This window comes from Melopsittacus undulatus, chromosome 12 (genome assembly GCF_012275295.1).
Source record: "Melopsittacus undulatus isolate bMelUnd1 chromosome 12, bMelUnd1.mat.Z, whole genome shotgun sequence".
Lineage (NCBI taxonomy): Eukaryota > Metazoa > Chordata > Aves > Psittaciformes > Psittaculidae > Melopsittacus > Melopsittacus undulatus.
The window spans coordinates 20,728,745-20,747,272 of record NC_047538.1 but is presented as its reverse complement, the minus strand read 5'-3'; the positions used below and the strand labels follow the sequence as shown (position 1 = coordinate 20,747,272).

General features: G+C 43.3%; 3 protein-coding genes across 3 annotated transcripts; 2 read left to right on the top strand and 1 right to left on the bottom strand.

Moving 5' to 3' along the window:
- Nucleotides 1–263: 263 nt before the first annotated feature.
- Nucleotides 264–7,637, bottom strand: DENR (density regulated re-initiation and release factor). The gene is made up of 8 exons (XM_034068263.1): nt 7,491–7,637; nt 6,283–6,400; nt 5,466–5,485; nt 5,097–5,181; nt 4,416–4,499; nt 2,274–2,390; nt 1,305–1,444; nt 264–542 (listed from the first exon to the last, which is right to left on the bottom strand). Exons 2-8 carry the CDS (start codon nt 6,389–6,391, stop codon nt 498–500), a joined length of 600 nt encoding a protein of 199 aa, XP_033924154.1. The 5' UTR covers nt 6,392–6,400; nt 7,491–7,637; the 3' UTR covers nt 264–497.
- Nucleotides 7,638–7,679: 42 nt separating this feature from the next.
- GPN3 (GPN-loop GTPase 3) lies at nt 7,680–10,675 on the top strand. Its single transcript, XM_034068264.1, has 8 exons — nt 7,680–7,772; nt 7,852–7,960; nt 8,040–8,207; nt 8,318–8,442; nt 9,083–9,198; nt 9,793–9,889; nt 10,243–10,371; nt 10,569–10,675. The coding sequence occupies exons 1-8, from the start codon at nt 7,725–7,727 to the stop codon at nt 10,629–10,631; spliced, it is 855 nt and encodes a 284-aa protein (XP_033924155.1). The 5' UTR covers nt 7,680–7,724; the 3' UTR covers nt 10,632–10,675.
- A 2,115-nt stretch (nt 10,676–12,790) lies between these two features.
- Nucleotides 12,791–17,854, top strand: ARPC3 (actin related protein 2/3 complex subunit 3). The gene is made up of 7 exons (XM_005145133.4): nt 12,791–12,890; nt 13,892–13,991; nt 15,009–15,085; nt 15,306–15,374; nt 15,652–15,778; nt 16,310–16,404; nt 17,335–17,854. The coding sequence occupies exons 1-7, from the start codon at nt 12,885–12,887 to the stop codon at nt 17,395–17,397; spliced, it is 537 nt and encodes a 178-aa protein (XP_005145190.1). The 5' UTR covers nt 12,791–12,884; the 3' UTR covers nt 17,398–17,854.
- The last annotated feature ends 674 nt before the right edge of the window (nt 17,855–18,528 follow it).

Sequence of the window (18,528 nt, the reverse complement as noted above, 5' to 3'; positions counted from 1 at the left end):
TACAATGATCTGGTCCAACTGCCTGACCACTTCAGGAGTCATCTTCCTTTAAGTGCTTACACACCTGTAGAACATTTGTCCCATTCCAATATCTAGGGTTTATGCAGTTAATCAGAAGTATGAGTGTGTATGTTACCACAGGCCTTACTCACTTGAGTTCAGCAGAAAGGGCAGCAGATGAAAATAACCTTCTAATGACTTAGGTTATTATTTTCCTGTAAGACTGATAGAGGAAAGCAACTGTAAAGAAAACAGAAACTGCATTCAGTGAGGAACAGTGATTTTATTTAGATCTACTTCATGCATAAGCATGATAAAACCCAATTGAACTTTGGCAAGTATCACAACAAAAATAACCAAGCAGCCTATACAGAAACAGTGAAAATGCCAAGGATATGGGCTCTCCACAGCTTCACTGCAGAGCAGAGGGATTTAGAAGCCTCACTTTGGCTACATCATTTATAACCATAGAATTAAATAAAGGTAGGCTTCCACCATCACTTCTTAACTTCTCCGAGATCTTCAATGCTATCATCATCCACCTAAGGGAAAAAAAGGCCAAAACACAGCATATTAAGTCTATTTTCTTCTTAAATGTCTCACTCAATATTCACCACTGTACATGTAATGAAGTGTGGGAGAAGCATACAGCACCATCCGAGATTCCCTGCTGTAAATCCTACATGAGTGACATGCTTATAGGACACAGCTGAGCCTCTGGAGCTCTGAATAAGGACAGGCCTAGAAAGTTATGTCAGAGAGAACTCCTCCGCTCAGGAAACAGCAGCACAACAAGGGAGGGTCGAAGCACACACTTGTGATTGCAGCAGCACAACCAAACGTCTCAACCATCAACATTTTAGTCCAACCCCAAATTAATGTCTCCTGCTGAAGCACAAGTGTGTGGGGGTTTGTTTGGTTTAATTCTGGGCTATTTTAAGAGACTTTTTAAAATAGGGTGGCAATGTAAGAATACTCAGGCACTGACCATTAAGGAACAGTCACAAAGAAGCCACAGATATCTGACAGCTGGACTTACTCTGACATGCCTTTCTCACTGTCCTATCTACAGTAACAGCACTACAAGCAGGGGGATCTGCTGTTCCTTGACAACGGAAACAACATTTGACTTCAAGTTTAATCACTCCTTAACCTAACAATTCACAGATGGGAAGGCAACAACCACTCTTTGAGTTCTGCACACCAGTCTGTGCTGCCAAAGAATAAACCCTTTTCCAATCTCATTGGAAAGTCACAGGCTATTGTGGAAAACTGGGGTTCTGACAGAAGAAAGGGTTTGTTACCTCAGGCCACTTCTCCTGGATTACATCAATAATGTCATCTGTAAAATCGCCCTGAATGATGATCTCATCTTCTCCTGTTACTGAGGCACCGCAGGAAAATTTCTGAGCAAAAAACCTTTGTGCTTCCTTAAGATCAATTTCTGTTGATGGAAAATGGGCAGTTTCAGTACAATCATTGCCGTAAAGGTACTTTTCTCAAGTTTAAAACTGGAATCTTGTTTTATCTGTTGAAAAACCAGTGGCAATTTACAGCTAAAGCTTTCCTACAGTTTCCACTGAAAACTAAAGTCTGTTGTTGACATACAAACAACTGACTCCACAAATCTAGTAAAGTATTCAAGGTTAAAATCACTGAACGTCCTCTGCACATTCTGTTGAGGCAGGTCAAGGCTGAGTGTGCTCTCTAGAGAAGCAAAGAACTGTTTAAAAAGCACCTCCAGATCTGAAAAGCCTCCTAATTATTGAACACGTTTCTCCCCAGAATTGCTTCAGTATGTTCTTTTCAGAAACACACCCCAGTGATTTCTGAGACTGGCTTTCCAGCACAAAGATACGTTCCCAGTTCACATCAAGCCAGTGGGTGTTCCTGATCCCTCAAGGACATGGATTGCTGCTCTCATGCAGGAAATATGCAGTGTGTGCTGTTAATACAACCAAGGTTAAAAACTACCTTTTAAACAGAATTTGTGATCAATGTGTGAAGTAAGATGCTGTTATAAAAACCAAGTGGCTGTCATGTTAAACATCAAAATGTGCTAAAAACCCCATAAGCCTATTTGTTTGAAAACACCATGGAAATACGGACATTAATAATTTATCCTTAAGAAAAGTAACTGTACTTTTAACGTACCCTGGCACTCAGATGGAAGCGGATCACTCAGTGTAATACAACCAGAAGAAATACCATGACGATGTTAAAGGCAAGCACATCTAAACCCAAGAAATACCACGTTGCAAAAGTCAACTCACCAAACGTTGCAAGGCCACATACTCTTGTCACATATTTTTTCTTTGCTCTAGGAATTTTAGCTATTGTAACTTTCTGTGGTACAGTCTTCTTTTTCTGTTTTATCTGACCCCTTCCACCTTTAAAACAGAGCATAAGGTTACAGGATGTCATACTTCATTAAAGAGCATGTAAGATGAGGTGTCACCCCAATAAACAAAGGCACCCTTAATCTCATGTCTGTGTTGGTAAACAAAACTACATTTTGCACATTGTCTCACATTAAGGTTTTTTAACTATTATCTAAGGTCTCATATAACAACGAATGCATGTCAAATGTGTGTTCAAGTACAGCTTGCACAGCAGAACCCCACTGCAGCTATTGAAAGGGGGTTTCCCTGCACTCTGCCAATCTTTGCATTTTGTCTACATTTAACCATTCTTTCAGGAATTGTTCTTTGGTTGTAATCCAAGGAAGAAATTGTTACTTTAATGTTTTTCATGAGTTTAACATCCCTGGGGTTTGTGTTCAAGGCAAAGCAACTTACTCATGTCCACCTATAAGAGGATGTGCCTGCTAAGGCCACCGGGTTAAACACCAGATACCCATGCAGGACCCCAGCATGAGCCATGTATCTATATCCGAGCTACCATAAGACACCCTGCCTCTGAAACAGAAGCCAGCTACAGTAGTTGACTGCCAAAATTCTACATGATTTAGTAGCTTTCTTACTGTCTGTGTCTAGGCCAACCTAAGGGAACACTTCACGTTATCAGGCGCTTATTAGCCTGAGTAAAGCATGCAAAAGATATATTCCACTCATTAAGATTCTTAAGGCAGATTAAGATCTCTTAACTGTGTATACACTCATCAAGTTACTTCAGGGTAACCAGAGTTTCATGTCCTTGAGCCTTCTCAGCATGAAAACATAAAGAATTTATGACAAGCAAACTAACCCCTTGTGACTAGTTCTTTTTCTAACATACAGCACTTTCAACTCCACATCACTGTAAACTGATATCAGATAATCTAAGACAGTAAATTTCTGTCTTAAAACGTCTTCAGTAACTTTCTGCAGTGTCTTAGTGAAGTTTTTGCTTGTTTCTCCTCACCCTCTCTCTTACAGTCAATCTTATACCACCATAGTTAGCACCAAAGCATAAATTAAACTTTTCATTCTAGGAGGAAAATCCCTAAGTATTTTAAACACTATTAGTTTAGAACCAAAAGCCAGGCACAAGTCTAACCATACCACCTCACACTAAATTAATGGGAATTTAAAATGTCCTGAAGTCTCTGGGAAAAGCATCCAAGCTACAGAACCTAAATCACTGTTGCTACCCCACATAACTTACTGACAAAGTAAACATAACTGGTTACCAAGCCACCAACATAAAACATCTGCAGTGAGATGTGGCTTAAAATCTGAACTTTACTGGGCTATTAACCATAATTTATGAAGCACTACAGACACAACTGGCACTCCACAGATAAATGCATATTAACAACCTCAGCATTTGGATTTAGGGTGGAAAGTATGTTAATTAATTAAACAGAAAAAATCCAATGATAAAAGATAAATGTGTTTAGATTATTCCATATATATCTTCCAAACTTGGCTTTTGAAGATGTTTTTCAGTAGTATTGCTGGGAAGAGACACAGCTGTTAACAAAGCCATAGGTGGTAGTATTAAAAGCATAAAACCAAACCCCGTTACTTGAACACAGAGGAGGGGGTGGAAGTTAAGACAGGCTAAAGCAGTGTCATGAGGCACGAACAGAGAAAAGCAATCTTTGTTCTACTCTGCCAGCAACCTATAAACTGTTGTTAAATGGGGCAGAAACAAGTATTTTGGGAAGCATGCCAGCTGATTTTAGGTTGAGAAGAATTGCTCCCTGAGTAAGTGCAACAGAACAGTAAGACACATGATGCAAGTCACCTTTCACTTGCTATTACTCCTATCCACTTCTTTCATCAGTATCTATCACTGCAATAACTCCGTTATCACTAGAAGAAAAATACTTGGTCTCTTCTGTGTAAAGTCAAAGCACAGCTAACAACCAAAACACAGGGAATCTGTGCCAGAGTCCACACCAGGGGGTGAGAAAGGGATGCCCCAAACTGCTTATGAATCAGTACCACAATCAACTATTTAGACCTTGCCTCTCTTTTGCTTCTTCTTCTCTTCTTCTTCCCCCGCAGTTCCTTGGCCTTCTCCAACCCCAGCTTCCTGCTTAGGGGAATTTTCTGAAATACATCAGAAAGGAGCAGGGAGAAGAATGAGAACAAAGGCAGGGGTCAGCCTACCACAGCCTTACAGAACAGGTACAGTGATGTTTGGTGCAGCAGCCCCTTGACTGATGTGTGTTACATCTTTATTACAGTGCTTATGTAAATCAGACTTCAGAAAAGCCTTAGCTCAAAGGTACAGTTACAGCTTCTCTACAGTCTCTTCACATCATTTCAACAGAGATACAGAAATTATAGTGTTAATACTGAAATTCCAAATGCAAATCAACAAGTTCTCTGTTATTAATGACCTTTCCTCTAGCCATCCACAGAGACTGGACAGACATAAAACTCTGATGGGAAACAAGTGCATGGATGACTGGTTACAGGAGGAGCCTTAAGAAAGCTCAAACATTACTACTGAAATTGCACACTGTTTACTCAGTGTTTTCTGACATTATCAAACACTTTCACAGCATCCAAAAGCATGGTAGGCTCTTAAGAAAATGATTAACTTTCATACTTGATACAGTGGGAAAAGGTAAATGAGAATTGCCCAGAGATTTCTCAATACATCTGAGGGCAGAGATCAGTCAGAAAACAGAAGATTCTTACCTACTGTGAGTTTTGCAAACTCATCTGGAAAATTCTTTTCTAACCACTGTCTGCATTTAGTCACATCGGGCATGTATTCGCAGTACTGGAGAAGAAACGTCACATGAATGTTGCTACCAGAATAACTACAAAATACACCACAAATACAGCACAATACACTGGCTATTCAGCTCAGCCATTTATCCTTAAGACGAATGAATACAAACACTTTACTAGCACACAGGAAACCTCACGTCATCCTAAAGAGCAGAGGGGTGAAGCACAGAACTGCCACACTTAAGAAAAAGCAGAAAGGATCAGAAAGAATCCTCATTCTCAGAAATCATAAGAAACAAAGAAGAAACTCAGACAACAAAAACATTAACTCACCTCTGTTGGCAATGAACAGACTGGGGAAAGAAGGGAGAAAAAACAGATTACAAAAATAACTTCTCCATTTAGTGTTAAATTCAAAAAGGCATTTTAAAGTTAGGGGTGACTTCTTATAACTTAGGGTTATAACCACACATTGACTCAATAGTATTTTATAGGAGGTGCCTACAGCTTTGGGAAAGGCTACAGAAAGAAACACCAGTTCTACCTGGCAAAATAATATTCCCAATAAATTACCATGTGATTTGGTTGGCTTTCCTTTTACCATGGGCTGTCAGTGTCCAGAAGAGGGGCTTGGCCACAGCACAAACCCAGTCCAACCCTCCAGACTTTCACACTGCACAGGCATTCTTTCCTAACCCCTTGTAACTGCATTCAAGCCCAAAGGAACAGAACATCCTTATCTAAATATACTTTCACCCACATAACTACAGATGTTATGAGTAAAGAATAATTCTAAACACAGTGCAGCCATTACTTTCATGAACTCTTAACTTTATTTCTTACTGTCATACTATTGATTAAAGGCATTTTCTGTGCTAAAGGCTTTACTGGCTTTCTGCAGGAGGAGATCTCTGTTCAACAGGTTACAATCTGAGCACAACTCACACTTCTACACATAGAAAGCTGTTTGTACCCTCCATCTCTCAGACCCCAAAACTGCTGAAAGACAATCAGAAAGCTCAAGCTTGGTCTGGCTTCTCAATAACAGCTGACCAAAAGAGGATCTCTGATGCTCTCACTGTTTCTGCTAGGCTGCCCTCACAAACAGCACATTGTGTGAATCACAGACAACTGATCCTTGAGCACTTGCCTCCGCAGTAGAGAACCCGAAGGGGGTAGTCACCATCTGACTTGGCACCACCGCTCCTTATGTCTCCTCTGCAGTCAGGGACCACAGGCTCAGCTACATCCGTGGCCATGTCACACGCCTGGAGGTCACAAAACAAATAAAGCAGGACCTAAGTTTTGGGTTGGAGTTATTCACATCTTTCCCAACTTAAAAAGAACCCCAGAGACTGATGGGTCCCAGAGAAAACAGCTACAATCCTAAGAGGAGGAGAAATCAGGGAGGAAAAAACAGGAGTCAAGACATAATCCAAAAATACACGGGAAAAGGCTGCAAAAGATATCAAACAGCACGGAATTTTAGCACATAAGGGGGGGGGAACCCAAAGTGCCACAAAACAGTGTGAAATTAAGAAAGATCTGCAAGAACACCACATGGAATTACAGAACACACTGAGTTAAGATGTGAAGCACCACGTTAAATCAGTGGTATATGAACAGCAGGGACACTGGGGGAAGGTACTGCCAGTACAGTAGCAAAGAATAGGGGTCATTTACATCCGTACCTGAACAGTCACAATCTAATCCTAGGACAGGTCTGGGCAAAGAAAAACCCAAACACCACAAAACACGCAACCGAAATTCAACCAACTGATCTATTTAATAGTGGTTTGCACGCACACTTTTACAGGCAAGGTGTTTAGAAGATGGGGGCCAACAGGAGAGGGGTTTGCAATGTATAACTGCCCCGGGATCACTGGGAGCAAGCAGGATATATGTGTGGAAGCCTCCGAGCCAAAGCTGTGCCTGGGCTTTGAAGAGAGCTAGGGGGAAATGGCAGAGGTGATGGGGGGTAGGGAGGCGACAGGGAAAGGCAGCAGACGGTCGTAATGAGGGGATGGATGCTGAGAGGACCCACGGAGATCCCAAATGAGGGACGAAGGGGATAAAAGTGATGGGAGGAGGGGGAGAAGGGGAAGGGTGCTGGTGTGCCAGCCAAATGGGATCGCAGACATAGTGAGGTGGGGGCAGAGCGGAGGGAACGGAGGACGCTGAGCTACCGGAGACGGAAGGGATCGCAGGGAGGGCGGACAGAGCAGCGGCACCGGCGGACAGGGAGGGTACCAGAGCGGAGGGAAGGCTGCTGGCAACCGAAGGGGGGGGGGGGGGGAAAGGCCGCTCTGCACCGGGACGAAGGGAGGGGGAGCCCCGTGGCGGCGGGGACGGTGTTACCCGGGAGGCCCCTCAGGCCGCGGCGGCGGCTCCGGCTCCTCCTCGTCCTCCTCCTCCTCCTCCTCCGGTGGGTCCCGCACGTGCGCCCTCCGCCGCCGTCTCGCGAGAGCCCCAGGGCGCGGCTTGAGCCCACCGGCTCGCCGTAGTACAGCGCGGCCGCCCCGTTCCCCAGCGGCACGTGATTGCGTGAGCTACGGCGCGCCGGAGCGGACATCCGCCGCCGCCGCCGCCGCCATGCCCCGGTACGCGCAGCTGGTGATGGGCCCGGCGGGCAGCGGCAAGGTGAGGCCGGGGACGGGCGGTGATGGGGAGGGGATAACGGTGGGGTCGGTCCGAGCCAGCGGCTGTGTGTGCCTTGCAGAGCACCTACTGCTCCACCATGGTGCAGCACTGCGAGGCGCTGGGCCGCGCCGTGCAGGTGGTGAACCTGGACCCGGCGGCGGAGCTCTTCAGCTACCCGGTCACGGCAGGTAGGGAGCGGAGGGAGGCCGGTACCGGGCACCGCTGCTAGCGAACGAGCTGAGGCTGCCATGCATGTTGTTGTTGTAGACATCCGCGAGTTAATAGAGGTTGATGATGTGATGGAGGATGATTCCCTACGGTTCGGACCCAACGGTGGCCTCGTGTTCTGCATGGAATACTTCGCTAATAACTTCAGCTGGCTGGAGGAAAGCCTCGGGCACGTAGAGGATGACTATGTGCTGTTTGACTGCCCAGGTAAGCAGACATCAGCGTTCCAGTGTCCTTCATATGCAGTACTATAGCGTGGATAACTGTTCCTCCTGGCCTCACATCCCTGTGTACCTGATGTTCTGCATGTGCTCCAGGTCAGATCGAGCTCTACACACACCTGCCAGTGATGAAACAGCTGGTGGAGCAGCTCCAGCAATGGGAATTCCGTGTCTGTGGAGTTTTTCTGGTGGATTCTCAGTTTATGGTGGAATCTTTTAAGGTATCCATTTGAAATCTGTTGTAAAAGTTCATATTGAGAATGAAGAAAGAATCTGAGCAATTTCAGAGTGGGGTTTGTTTAGTCCAGAAGGAAGAGTTCTAAGCTGGGGGAGATGTGATTGCTTTCATCAGTTGCTTCAGAAACAGGTGACAACAAAGAAAATTCCAGTTGGATGTAAAGCAAATCCGTGCTGTGGGAACAGGGCATAGAGATACTGTGTAGTGAGTGCTCATGGAGCTACTCAAGCCTTGACCGGCCAGAAACCCTGAGCACCCTGATCTGACTTTAAAGTTGCCTCTGCTTTTAGCAGCTGTATGAACAAAATAGCTTCTAGAAGTCCTTTCCAAGCAAAATTCTCCTGTCATTCCATGGGAGCTTTCTCATATCTGAAAGGAGAGCAGGCTGCTTTCCCATCCAGCAGTACAAATCCAGAGGTGGGCTTTGGGTTTTCCGAATTCCCTTTTCAGTGGCAGATCCAGATTTGATGGCAGATGGGATATTCAGCACTTCCCTTTCCCAGCAGAGAATAATTCCTCACGTGGTTTGTGTCCAGTTTTCATTAGTTAGACTGTGGGTGAGTGTCTGTGTATTGGTGTTACATTTTTCTGTGCTTAACGACATCATTTCTATACTCCTTCAGTTTATCTCTGGAATTCTGGCAGCTCTCAGTGCAATGATATCTTTAGAGATTCCACAGATTAACATTATGACCAAAATGGATTTGCTGAGCAAGAAAGCCAAGAAGGAAATAGAAAAGTAAGTTCCAAAAACCTACTTTTATCGTGTAATATGAGGAGGCAAACTCCATTCAAAATTCAGTCTCATGCTTCCCACAATTAAAATGTACTCTTCTGGAATGGGAGGTGCGCTGCCCATGGCAGGGGGCTTGGAGCTAGATGATCTTAAGGTCCTTTATAACCCTAACTATTCTATGGTTCTATGATGCATTTGTTTGATTTCAAACATAGGCTTTAAACACCTGGGTAGGATGCTTGCAGTTTAGTCAGAATCAGAAAGCTAGCTCCATGTTTGTACTTACCTCTGGATTTTTCTGTAACTAATTATCTTGAATAACTTATTCTGAATGACATTGCAGGCTGCTGTACTTCAAAACCTAAACCAGAGCTGATCATATCAGGGTTTTGATACTGACCATACTGAATTACTTATGTGTTATTTTTACATTTGTGAGATATTCAAATACCTACAAAAACTGTTTTTACACATTTTAAGTTCTGATACAGTTCATTTGGATCACAGATGTTTTGGCAGCTATATAAAAGCACAATGACTCATTTGCTCTGTGGCCAAGGATTCTTTGCATGTTAACAATGACATTGTTTCTCCCAGGTACTTGGATCCAGATATGTATTCTATGATTGAAGATTCTACAAATATATTGAAAAGCAAAATGTTTAAAAAGCTGACTAAATCCATATGTGGATTGGTGGGTATATTGCTTTTTAACTGCTACCCTTAAATTCAGTCCTGTATATATAAACCATACTGTGTCGTTGTTGAATTCACTGCTGTTATTGATACTGTATGTTCTATAATTCTCCCCACCCCAAAAATATGTACTTACCTACTAGACTGTTAACAAAGACAGGATTGGGAAGACTCTCAGGCACTTGAGGATTTTACTTTTTTGCCTATTTTAACTCATTATTTTTTTCAGATTATATTATAAGATTTTTCAGACAAGGAAGACCTAAGTGTGATTTAAGGAGGTAGCTTAGAGAACTGTGGTTGAGAACTCACTGCATTTGCTTACTAACATCCTTTGAATCTGTTCTCTAGATTGATGACTATGGTATGGTTCGATTTCTCCCTTTTGATCGCTCTGATGAGGAAAGCATAAACATAGTCCTGCAGCACATAGACTTTACCATTCAGTATGGAGAAGATCTTGAATTTAAAGAACCAAAGGTAAAGTACTTCTGATGAGAAGATGGTATTATGGGTCCTTAAAAAGAATCCATAATATAAGTTGTAATACACTTACTACTAAGGTCTTTTAAACTTGAAAGGTCAGAAGGGACCAGTAAGATCACTAAGATTTCTTAGGTGCAGGAGCCACGAGGGGAAAAGTCAGGTTTTAACCTTTTCTGTTTTCTTTTTGGCAGGAAGTTGAAGAAGATAAATCTGCTCTTGTGGATGAATACTTTCAAGATCATGTGGATGAGTAAAAAATGAATGTTCAAATCTGGGAGGAGAAAATACCTTGTTTGTGTTCAAAAGGGAAAAAGAAAATCCGCTCCTACACAAACATACTCAATGTTTTATCTGTAAGATAACTACTATTTATAATGAAGAGTGAGCTATATGCCCTTGTAACTATTTTAATAAACAATTTTTATTCTTATGCATGTTGTGTTATAAAACACATGGGCTATACAAGTCCTCACTTATTGGTGTATCTCATTTAAGCATAGGAATGCTTGAAAACAATTATCTGCAAAAGGGGTAACACTGAAATCAATCGGTTGTAATAAATAGTACTGGAGATAAGTAAGTAGTTTCATTACGAGGAGAGAAAGAATTGTACTTGATAACTGAACTTGAGTTAGGTCAAGAGCTGACTGGCAGCTTCAAAGGGGCATCTGGTAAATAGTGGTTTCCCAGCCTCTTGAGGAAGATGGGTGTTTTACATTCACTTTGGAAAAGCCCAGATTTTAAGCTTTCTTAAGGCTGTTTTCCATATGAATCACGCATGGCTTTAAGTGGTGTTTATACATCAATAACATCTTAAGTGCAATGCAACACTCAAAAGAAAACCAGAACTTGGTGATGGTCTCGTGCAGTCATGTTAACTAACACAGTTTGTAACAAAGAATTCAGCAACAAATACTTGAAATTGTGAAATGCTTAACATCAGTGAATGCTTAGATGTTAGGCATATCATCTGTATATAGTCCATGTATTAGAAATCAACCCCATCCTCACAAGACACACGCAGCCAAGTATTTCAGTAGAATAACTGATGTAATTTTGTAGGAGCAGTCAGCAGATGTCTGAGAGCAAAGATACCCCCTAAAGGAAACCAAATCAAGGATTAAATACTTGAAGACAACTTCACTTACCTAAACCTGGGCTGTGAGAGCAACTTGGAACGGAGTTGAGTTCTGTAGTTTCTTGCTTCTAGTCCAGAAGGTGTAACTTTTCTTCTTACTCATCAGTAGGGTTGTTCTTCATGACTATTTAAAGAAATGATTAAATGGGCATGCTGCTATGGTGCTTATTTTTGAAATAAGCATCTGCACAGTCAAAACAGGAAGGGAGGTTCAATGGATCAGCAAATGCATGTCTAGAGGAAAAGAGCTTCCCTGCATCCTTATGTGGAGGTCACAGATGACTGCATGAAGTCTTTTAAATGGGAACAACACAAAACTGCAAAATAAGATGTCACCTAAGAGCTACTAAAATGGTCTTTCAAAGCAGGTTTGCAAAAATTGCCAGCCTTGTGATACTTCACATTTCTAAAACCTTACTCCCATCACAAGTAGTGAGCACTGAGAGTTCAGTTTCAAGATAGCCATTGCAGTCACCAAGAAGAGCTGTGGAAAAACATCAGCTCTTCAAAGGCTCATCAGATCACTCATGGCAGGACCAAATGTGGCTGAATTAAAACATGCAAACTTTGGGAAACCTTTGCTGGCTTCCCTCACCTCCAGACTGGTTCTTCCTCAAGACAAGTGATGCCTGTGACATGTCAAAAGGACAAACCCCAGCCCTGCAGTTAGATTACTTTGATGCACTTCCAAATCTCCCAAGCTTTTCTTCCCGAATCATGCCATGAATCATTGGGGACAAATTCAGCATACTGGGTCATACAGGACCTTATGGCTTGATAGTAACAGGAGTGTGCATCCCACCAAATGCAGTATGTTTGGCCCCACTCTGTGCTTCCTTACACCGAGTGCCCAGCAGCTGGCTCTGGCTGTTGCATGTTAGGCAGAGCACGCAATGCCCAGGAGTGCTGCAAATGCACAGGAGAGAAAACCAGCTGCAAGCAAAGCATCCTCTCCTGCACTCTGGTCAAGCACTGACCCTTACCGGGGACAGGAGCTCACCTCTTCCAGCAAGAAGGAAGATGCTAGGGTGGCTGGGGAAGTGTGACATGGGGAAGGTTAAGGGGGGGTTACTTGTAGTGCTTGCCACAGCAAAGGCAGAGGGAAGGGGGAAATTCCACGGGGAACGCAAAACCACTAAGTCCCCCTCTGGGTGTGCTTCCAAGCACCTTCCCCATGCTAGCAGTGCTCTCACAGCAGCGTTCCCTCTCGGGGCGGTACACTCCGCAGGCCTCTGCTCCGGCTTCCCCTCCTCGCACCGCCTCTGCTGCCTCATTTCCTGCAGCGCAGGCAGACGAGGAAGCTTTGGTGCCAGCTCCTCTCTGCCTTTCCCCTTGCCCGGCCCCGTTGGCCTGCGTCCTGCCCTTCGAGATGCCGGTGAGGGGGCTTCGCACCCGGCGCTTAACCTGCCTGTGCGGCGGGGAGAGGGGAGGGCAGCGGCCAGGGCGGTGGGGCCGGGCCGGGCGGGGGGGGTGAGAGCGATCCCCCCACCCGAGGCTGGGACAGGGGCTCTGCCGGCCTTGGGCAGCTGCTGGGGGGCCAAAGGGGCTAATAGGAATCCCAATGAAAGAGGGGAATTGCTGCTTATGGGAGGCTGCTGCAAGGGCAACGCCCTCCTCTTCCTCCTATTGCCAGGGATCCCCCGGCTGCAGCCAGGAAGAGGGTGGTAAAAGCAGTGCTGTGCTCTAGTGTTGCTCACACCCCTTCTTTCTGCTAGGGGATGCTGCTTACACACTCATGCTCCTGGCTGCATCCCCCTTCTTCCCCCACAAAACATAGGCTGTGAGGAGGTGAAGGCTTCTCGGTGGGAATGCTTGGAAAGGGCATAAAACTGGATTCATCGGTGGTTAAAAATCGGTTTTCCAGGGAGAATCTGTCACATCCAGAAAAGGTTTAGTCTTTTATTTCCACAGAAGGGTCTATTTTTTGGCTCTGTGGGTACATGTTAAGCCTTGCTTTATGTATTATTATCTAATATTATTAGCTAGACATGCGAATAAAATACAGTCGTATTTAATGGCCAACTGACTTTCAATGAACTATACATGGCCCCATAGCTGAGCAGGAGAACAGGGCTGCTGCTCCCTTGGTGCTGTGCAGAATGGAGTCCGGCAGCCTCCCCGTACCTGTTTTATCCTGTCTCCCTCCACTGTGATCAGAAATGGTACCAGTGATGATGCTTCCATGGTCCTCACCAGAATGGCACTGAGATCTGGGCCTAAAGAGAACACAGATGTTTGTGCAAGGGAAAAATACTGGAAGCATCACTAACAAACCAGACTGACTCCTGCTTGAGGAAGACACAGGGGACACATGATCAGACATGGAAATGTCTATTTTCACCAGCGTTAATAACCATCTGTTCCCCCCATCTCTAGGCTTACCACTCCACTTTAATGGACTCAGACACCAAGCTAGTTGGGAACATGGCACTGTTACCCATCAGAAGCCAGTTCAAAGGCCCAGCACCTCGGGAAAGTAAGTTTATCTCTGAATCACTGCCTGTGTATAGCTCATCATCATCTCTCAGTTTGCTCCAAGCCAGCACTAGTAAGAGCGGTGAGAAGAGCCTCAGGTTGGTTGGAAATTAAATGCTATTTCCAGTTTATATTTCTATAAGCTGCACTTTATAGAGAAGGAAGTTTTCAAATACTTAAGTTGTTCAAATCATAGAAAACAGTTATGCACAGAGAAATACACTCCAGCTAAATCAGTTGCTTCAGTAATTAAAGCCTATGGTTACTATTCTCCTGCTTCCTCTTGTGCTCGTAAGTTTTGAGGATGTGGTGGTGTGAACCCTCTGCTGTCAGAGGAAGTGGAGGTTTAGCTACAGAGAACTTGTGCTTTGGGTCTGTGGCTGAAGACACTCGGCTGCTCTGAAGGGCAGGGAGTAGGTTAGACAGCACTTCAGGGTAAAATTGAGATGAAGTTACAGGCATCCCAACAGGGTCCAAAGGCAGCCTGGTCAGGATTCCCCTTCAGCACATTAAGTAGCTAGTCCCTAGTAACGTGGTGGTTCAGTTTGGGAAATATAAAGGAAATACTGAATTTAAGCAGTCGGTGGTTGGCATCCAGAACTGTGTTCTGCTCCTCACCTTTTGTTTTGAAGAGGATAATGAAATTTATGTGATCTTTTTCCAAAACCATTTTTGTGTCCTGTGAAGACTTTTACACTGTTAAAGTGCTGGTGAGTTATTCCACTGGTAGAAAAGTGGGGAGCTGCTGAAATCCTGCCATTTGTGAAGTGAGAAATCATAGCAGGGGGTGGGGGGGAGAAGAAAGGAGTTCAAGGTCCTGCTAAGACAAGGACCCTTAAGTGTTAACAGTTTGAGCTCACTGCTGTTTCGCACACCAACAACTGCTTTCTGGCTTCTGCTTTTTGTGAATACCAAGGTTTTGCTTTTGTAATAATCCTTATTTATGTATTTCAGTGTGTAAAAGTTATGACCAAACGTACTGTAACAGTGCATTAACTCTGTATTTGTTTTTTGCTAGCTAAGGACACAGATATTATAGATGAAGCCATCTACTACTTCAAAGCTAACGTTTTCTTCAAAAACTATGAAATTAAGGTAATTCTTAAAGATACTTTGCATATGGATGTTCTTTGATGGGTTAGTGCTGTGAATATGTTTATTTTCAATGAAATAGTTCTACTAGATAACAATAAATTCCCTTCCTCCCACTTAATTAAAAGCTGGGTAAATGCCATGAATTGCATTTCCCTCTCATGGGGAAATTGTAGGCCAGAATGGCTTAAACTCATTCCTGTTGCTTGCTCTTGCTTTGCAGAACGAGGCTGACAGAACACTGATCTATGTAACCCTCTACATTTCTGAGTGCTTGAAAAAGCTGCAAAAGGTAAGAAAAGTGAATTTCTGTGCAGGAGGAAAACTGAGTCTGTTCTGGGGATAGCTGGGAAAGGATTTGCTGATATTCTCTTCCCAGTGGCAGAAATAATCCCATTGACCCCACTCCCTATTGTCAGAGCCACTGATTCTCCAGGTTTGTGGATCTCCAAAGAAACATTGTGTTCTTTCTGAAGAGTTTTTATGTGTTACAGATAAAATAGACAGTTCTATCACTACGTCAGCTGTTGTTTGTAACTGTTAATCCCTTGTTTGCTCGGTTCTTCCAGTGTAACTCCAAAGGCCAAGGAGAGAAAGAGATGTACACACTGGGAATCACTAACTTCCCAATCCCCGGGGAGCCTGGCTTTCCACTTAATGCCATCTACGCCAAACCTGCCAACAAGCAGGAGGAAGGTAAGGCTAATCCAGCATCCCCAAAGGCTTCCTTGGGCTCTTACTTTACCAGCTGCATTTCTGTGACTGCAATAAGAAATATTGCTGTTAAAACTGAATGTTCTAAATCTGCAGTTCTGTCTTGTGAGAGGAGCAGAGCTGGATTTTCTGACCTCAGGGGGCAGTGGTTCCCTGGGACCCATAGATCTGACAGAATAGGGATCTGAGTCTGCCTTTTGTATCAGCATTAATCACTAGATAAACCATGTAATGGAGCCCAAGCCAACTGCTGCACTGGCAGAATAGGAAGCCCACAGTGAGCAAAGGTAACTGAGAGAAGAAAAGAGTTTGTATGATCCTTAAAATAGAAATACTATAAAAATCCCAAGTATGGCTGTAAATTGAGCAAACCAACTCAGCCAGCTGATGAGTACCTACAGATGTGAAACTCACTTTCTGCTGTAAGCAGTGATGGCTCTTTTTGTTCTGTTCAGTTCAGTCTGACTCGGTGCTGCCTCAGTTTCCACTGTTTTTTCCTGTGCTGTGTTTCAGAGGTGATGAGGGCCTACCTGCAGCAGCTGAGGCAAGAAACTGGTCTTCGCCTTTGTGAGAAAGTATTTGATCCTCAGAGTGACAAGCCCAGTAAGGTAAGAGTTTAATGTGATCATCACAGATCTAATAAGAGGTTTGCTGTGGAGGGAAGTGAGATGATGGGGGAGGGATCAGGTGTTGATAACTTTGGCACAAGCTTCCTGGCTTTTACAAGGCTAGTGAAATAGCAGGCTGCAAGTTATCAATGAATGTAGTCTGTAATGCAGCAAGACAGTGAATGCCAATTTGGGTTACTTTAAAATGCAGAGCAGTAATAAGTGGTGTCTGGTTTGACTCTTCAAAGTATTGCACATCTGCTCTTGGCAAGGTTTTCAAATGGAAATCCACAGGCAGGAATGATGCTCTTCATCTTCCAGGCAGTTCTGATTTGAAAGCTTCTTTGAAGCAGACCCTTTTGTCTCATATCCAGATTAAAAACAAATAGCTAATCAATGAATGAATGTCCTCCTGACTGTTCATGTTTCATGTGCAAATGTGACTGCATTTAGTATTGAAATTATTTGGACTAATTTAGCTTCAGAGGCATAGCTTTCTGATGCATCCCTTCATAATTATATTGGAATAGCAAAATTAATAGAAGTAAGATAAAGTAGAATGCCCTGCTTTAATTCAGAGCCGTATATTCTGTGATATATATTCTATATATATTACATATTATATGTTATATATATTACAGATACATGTTCTATATATAATATTCTATATTATTGAATCATAGAATGGTTTGGGTTGAAAGGGACCTTAAAGATAATCTAGTTCCAACCCCCTGCATTATATTTTCATCGAGTCTATTCCTGTCCTCTCGTTCACCTAAGTTCCAGTAGAAACCAGTGTGGAAAACCCTATGTGCAAAATTGGAGCCTTAACATTTTTTGCTTGTCAGAGGTTGAATACTTTTAAGTCCATTCTTTTATCACCTGGAAAGCACTTTGGGGTATTGTCTGACTTTGTGCTTCCTTCCGCAGTGGTGGATCTGCTTTGTGAAGAGACAGTTCATGAACAAGAGTCTGTCAGGTCCTGGGCAGTGAAGAGGCAAAGTAGCAACAACATTAAACATTGTCACAGCAAGGTGTTTAGGTATTTTGCCTTTGTTTTGGATACATTTTGTACCAAGGAAGAATTAAGTGCTTATGAAGAAAAAAACAAAACCCCACCACAAACCAGTCAATGAGGGCTTAGAGGGAACAAAAAGATAACTTGAATAAGCAAATACTATTAAGCTGGTGCTTAATAAGTGATTTCTAACATGCTGTTTCAGATCCAAGCTGCTTCATTATCAGTGACTGCAGCTGGCATTTAAAATGGGGCTTGTATTTAAGAGAAGAAATGGGCTTGCCTGTGGGGCAGGGGGAGCTGTGGGATTGCTCTGCTGGCTGGAGTCTCAGTACTGTATGTCCACGGAAAACACGCTTCTCACGCTGTGTTGTCGAGTGCAGTGGTTTTTACCTTGTTTTCAATAAACTTGGCTTGTAATTAATGTGGTAACTGCTTTAAGCCTTATGGATGGCCTTTGACGAAATCAGAGCTGGGTGGTTTTGGGGAAAAGACCATCATTATTGTGTAATGCTAATCAGGTGGAGTGAATCATTCCCACTGAAAATGGAGTTAGTACAGGGCTATAGTTTGTGGTTATTGAGCAGGTCTGCCTTCACAGAGCAGTGCTCCTTGGTACTAAAATGCCTTCAAAGGGTAACACACACAGATAATACATATGTAATTATGCTGTAGCATACTCTGAGGCTCCCTTTGTGGTGCAGATTCAAGCACAACCATCACACAATAGTGGAAAGAGCCACAACTGTTCCGATCAGTCAGATGATTCCAATCCAAGTTTGGTTTATTCAGTTGTCTCTTTCCATTGTGGCAATATGTGTTCCACTGTCACCATAGAGCACCAATACACTTTTGCTGCTTGGCATGTTGACCTGTTGAGAGGTGTCCTGCCCTCCAGACAGCACTGACAGTATGCTCAAACTGAAAGCTCCCACTGATTTGATTTGCTGTAACAGTTACATATATGTAATATATAATATAGCCATATTTTACATTCTTTTTGTAATAAAGAGGAAAAAATAGTTTATGATTCACCCTTCCTTTCAGTCTATGCCTTGTAGCTAACAGTGGCCCTAGTAAGGCGTTTCCCCTAGCTGTATCCCGAA

Bases quoted from the DNA above. Each gene is read 5' to 3' on its own strand.
- DENR (XM_034068263.1), bottom strand. From the start codon at position 6,391: ATGGCCACGGATGTAGCTGAGCCTGTGGTCCCTGACTGCAGAGGAGAC. The intron at 1,445-2,273 runs GTGAGTTGACTT...TTCCATCAACAG, and splicing joins ATGTGGCCTTGCAACGTTTG to AAATTGATCTTAAGGAAGCA. The intron at 543-1,304 runs GTAACAAACCCT...TTTTTCCCTTAG, and splicing joins TCCAGGAGAAGTGGCCTGAG to GTGGATGATGATAGCATTGA.
- ARPC3 (XM_005145133.4), top strand. The intron at 15,779-16,309 runs GTAAGGCTAATC...GCTGTGTTTCAG, and splicing joins TGCCAACAAGCAGGAGGAAG to AGGTGATGAGGGCCTACCTG. The intron at 16,405-17,334 runs GTAAGAGTTTAA...TTCCTTCCGCAG, and splicing joins AGAGTGACAAGCCCAGTAAG to TGGTGGATCTGCTTTGTGAA.
- GPN3 (XM_034068264.1), top strand. From the start codon at position 7,725: ATGCCCCGGTACGCGCAGCTGGTGATGGGCCCGGCGGGCAGCGGCAAG. The intron at 7,961-8,039 runs GTAGGGAGCGGA...TTGTTGTTGTAG, and splicing joins CAGCTACCCGGTCACGGCAG to ACATCCGCGAGTTAATAGAG. The intron at 8,443-9,082 runs GTATCCATTTGA...ATACTCCTTCAG, and splicing joins TTATGGTGGAATCTTTTAAG to TTTATCTCTGGAATTCTGGC.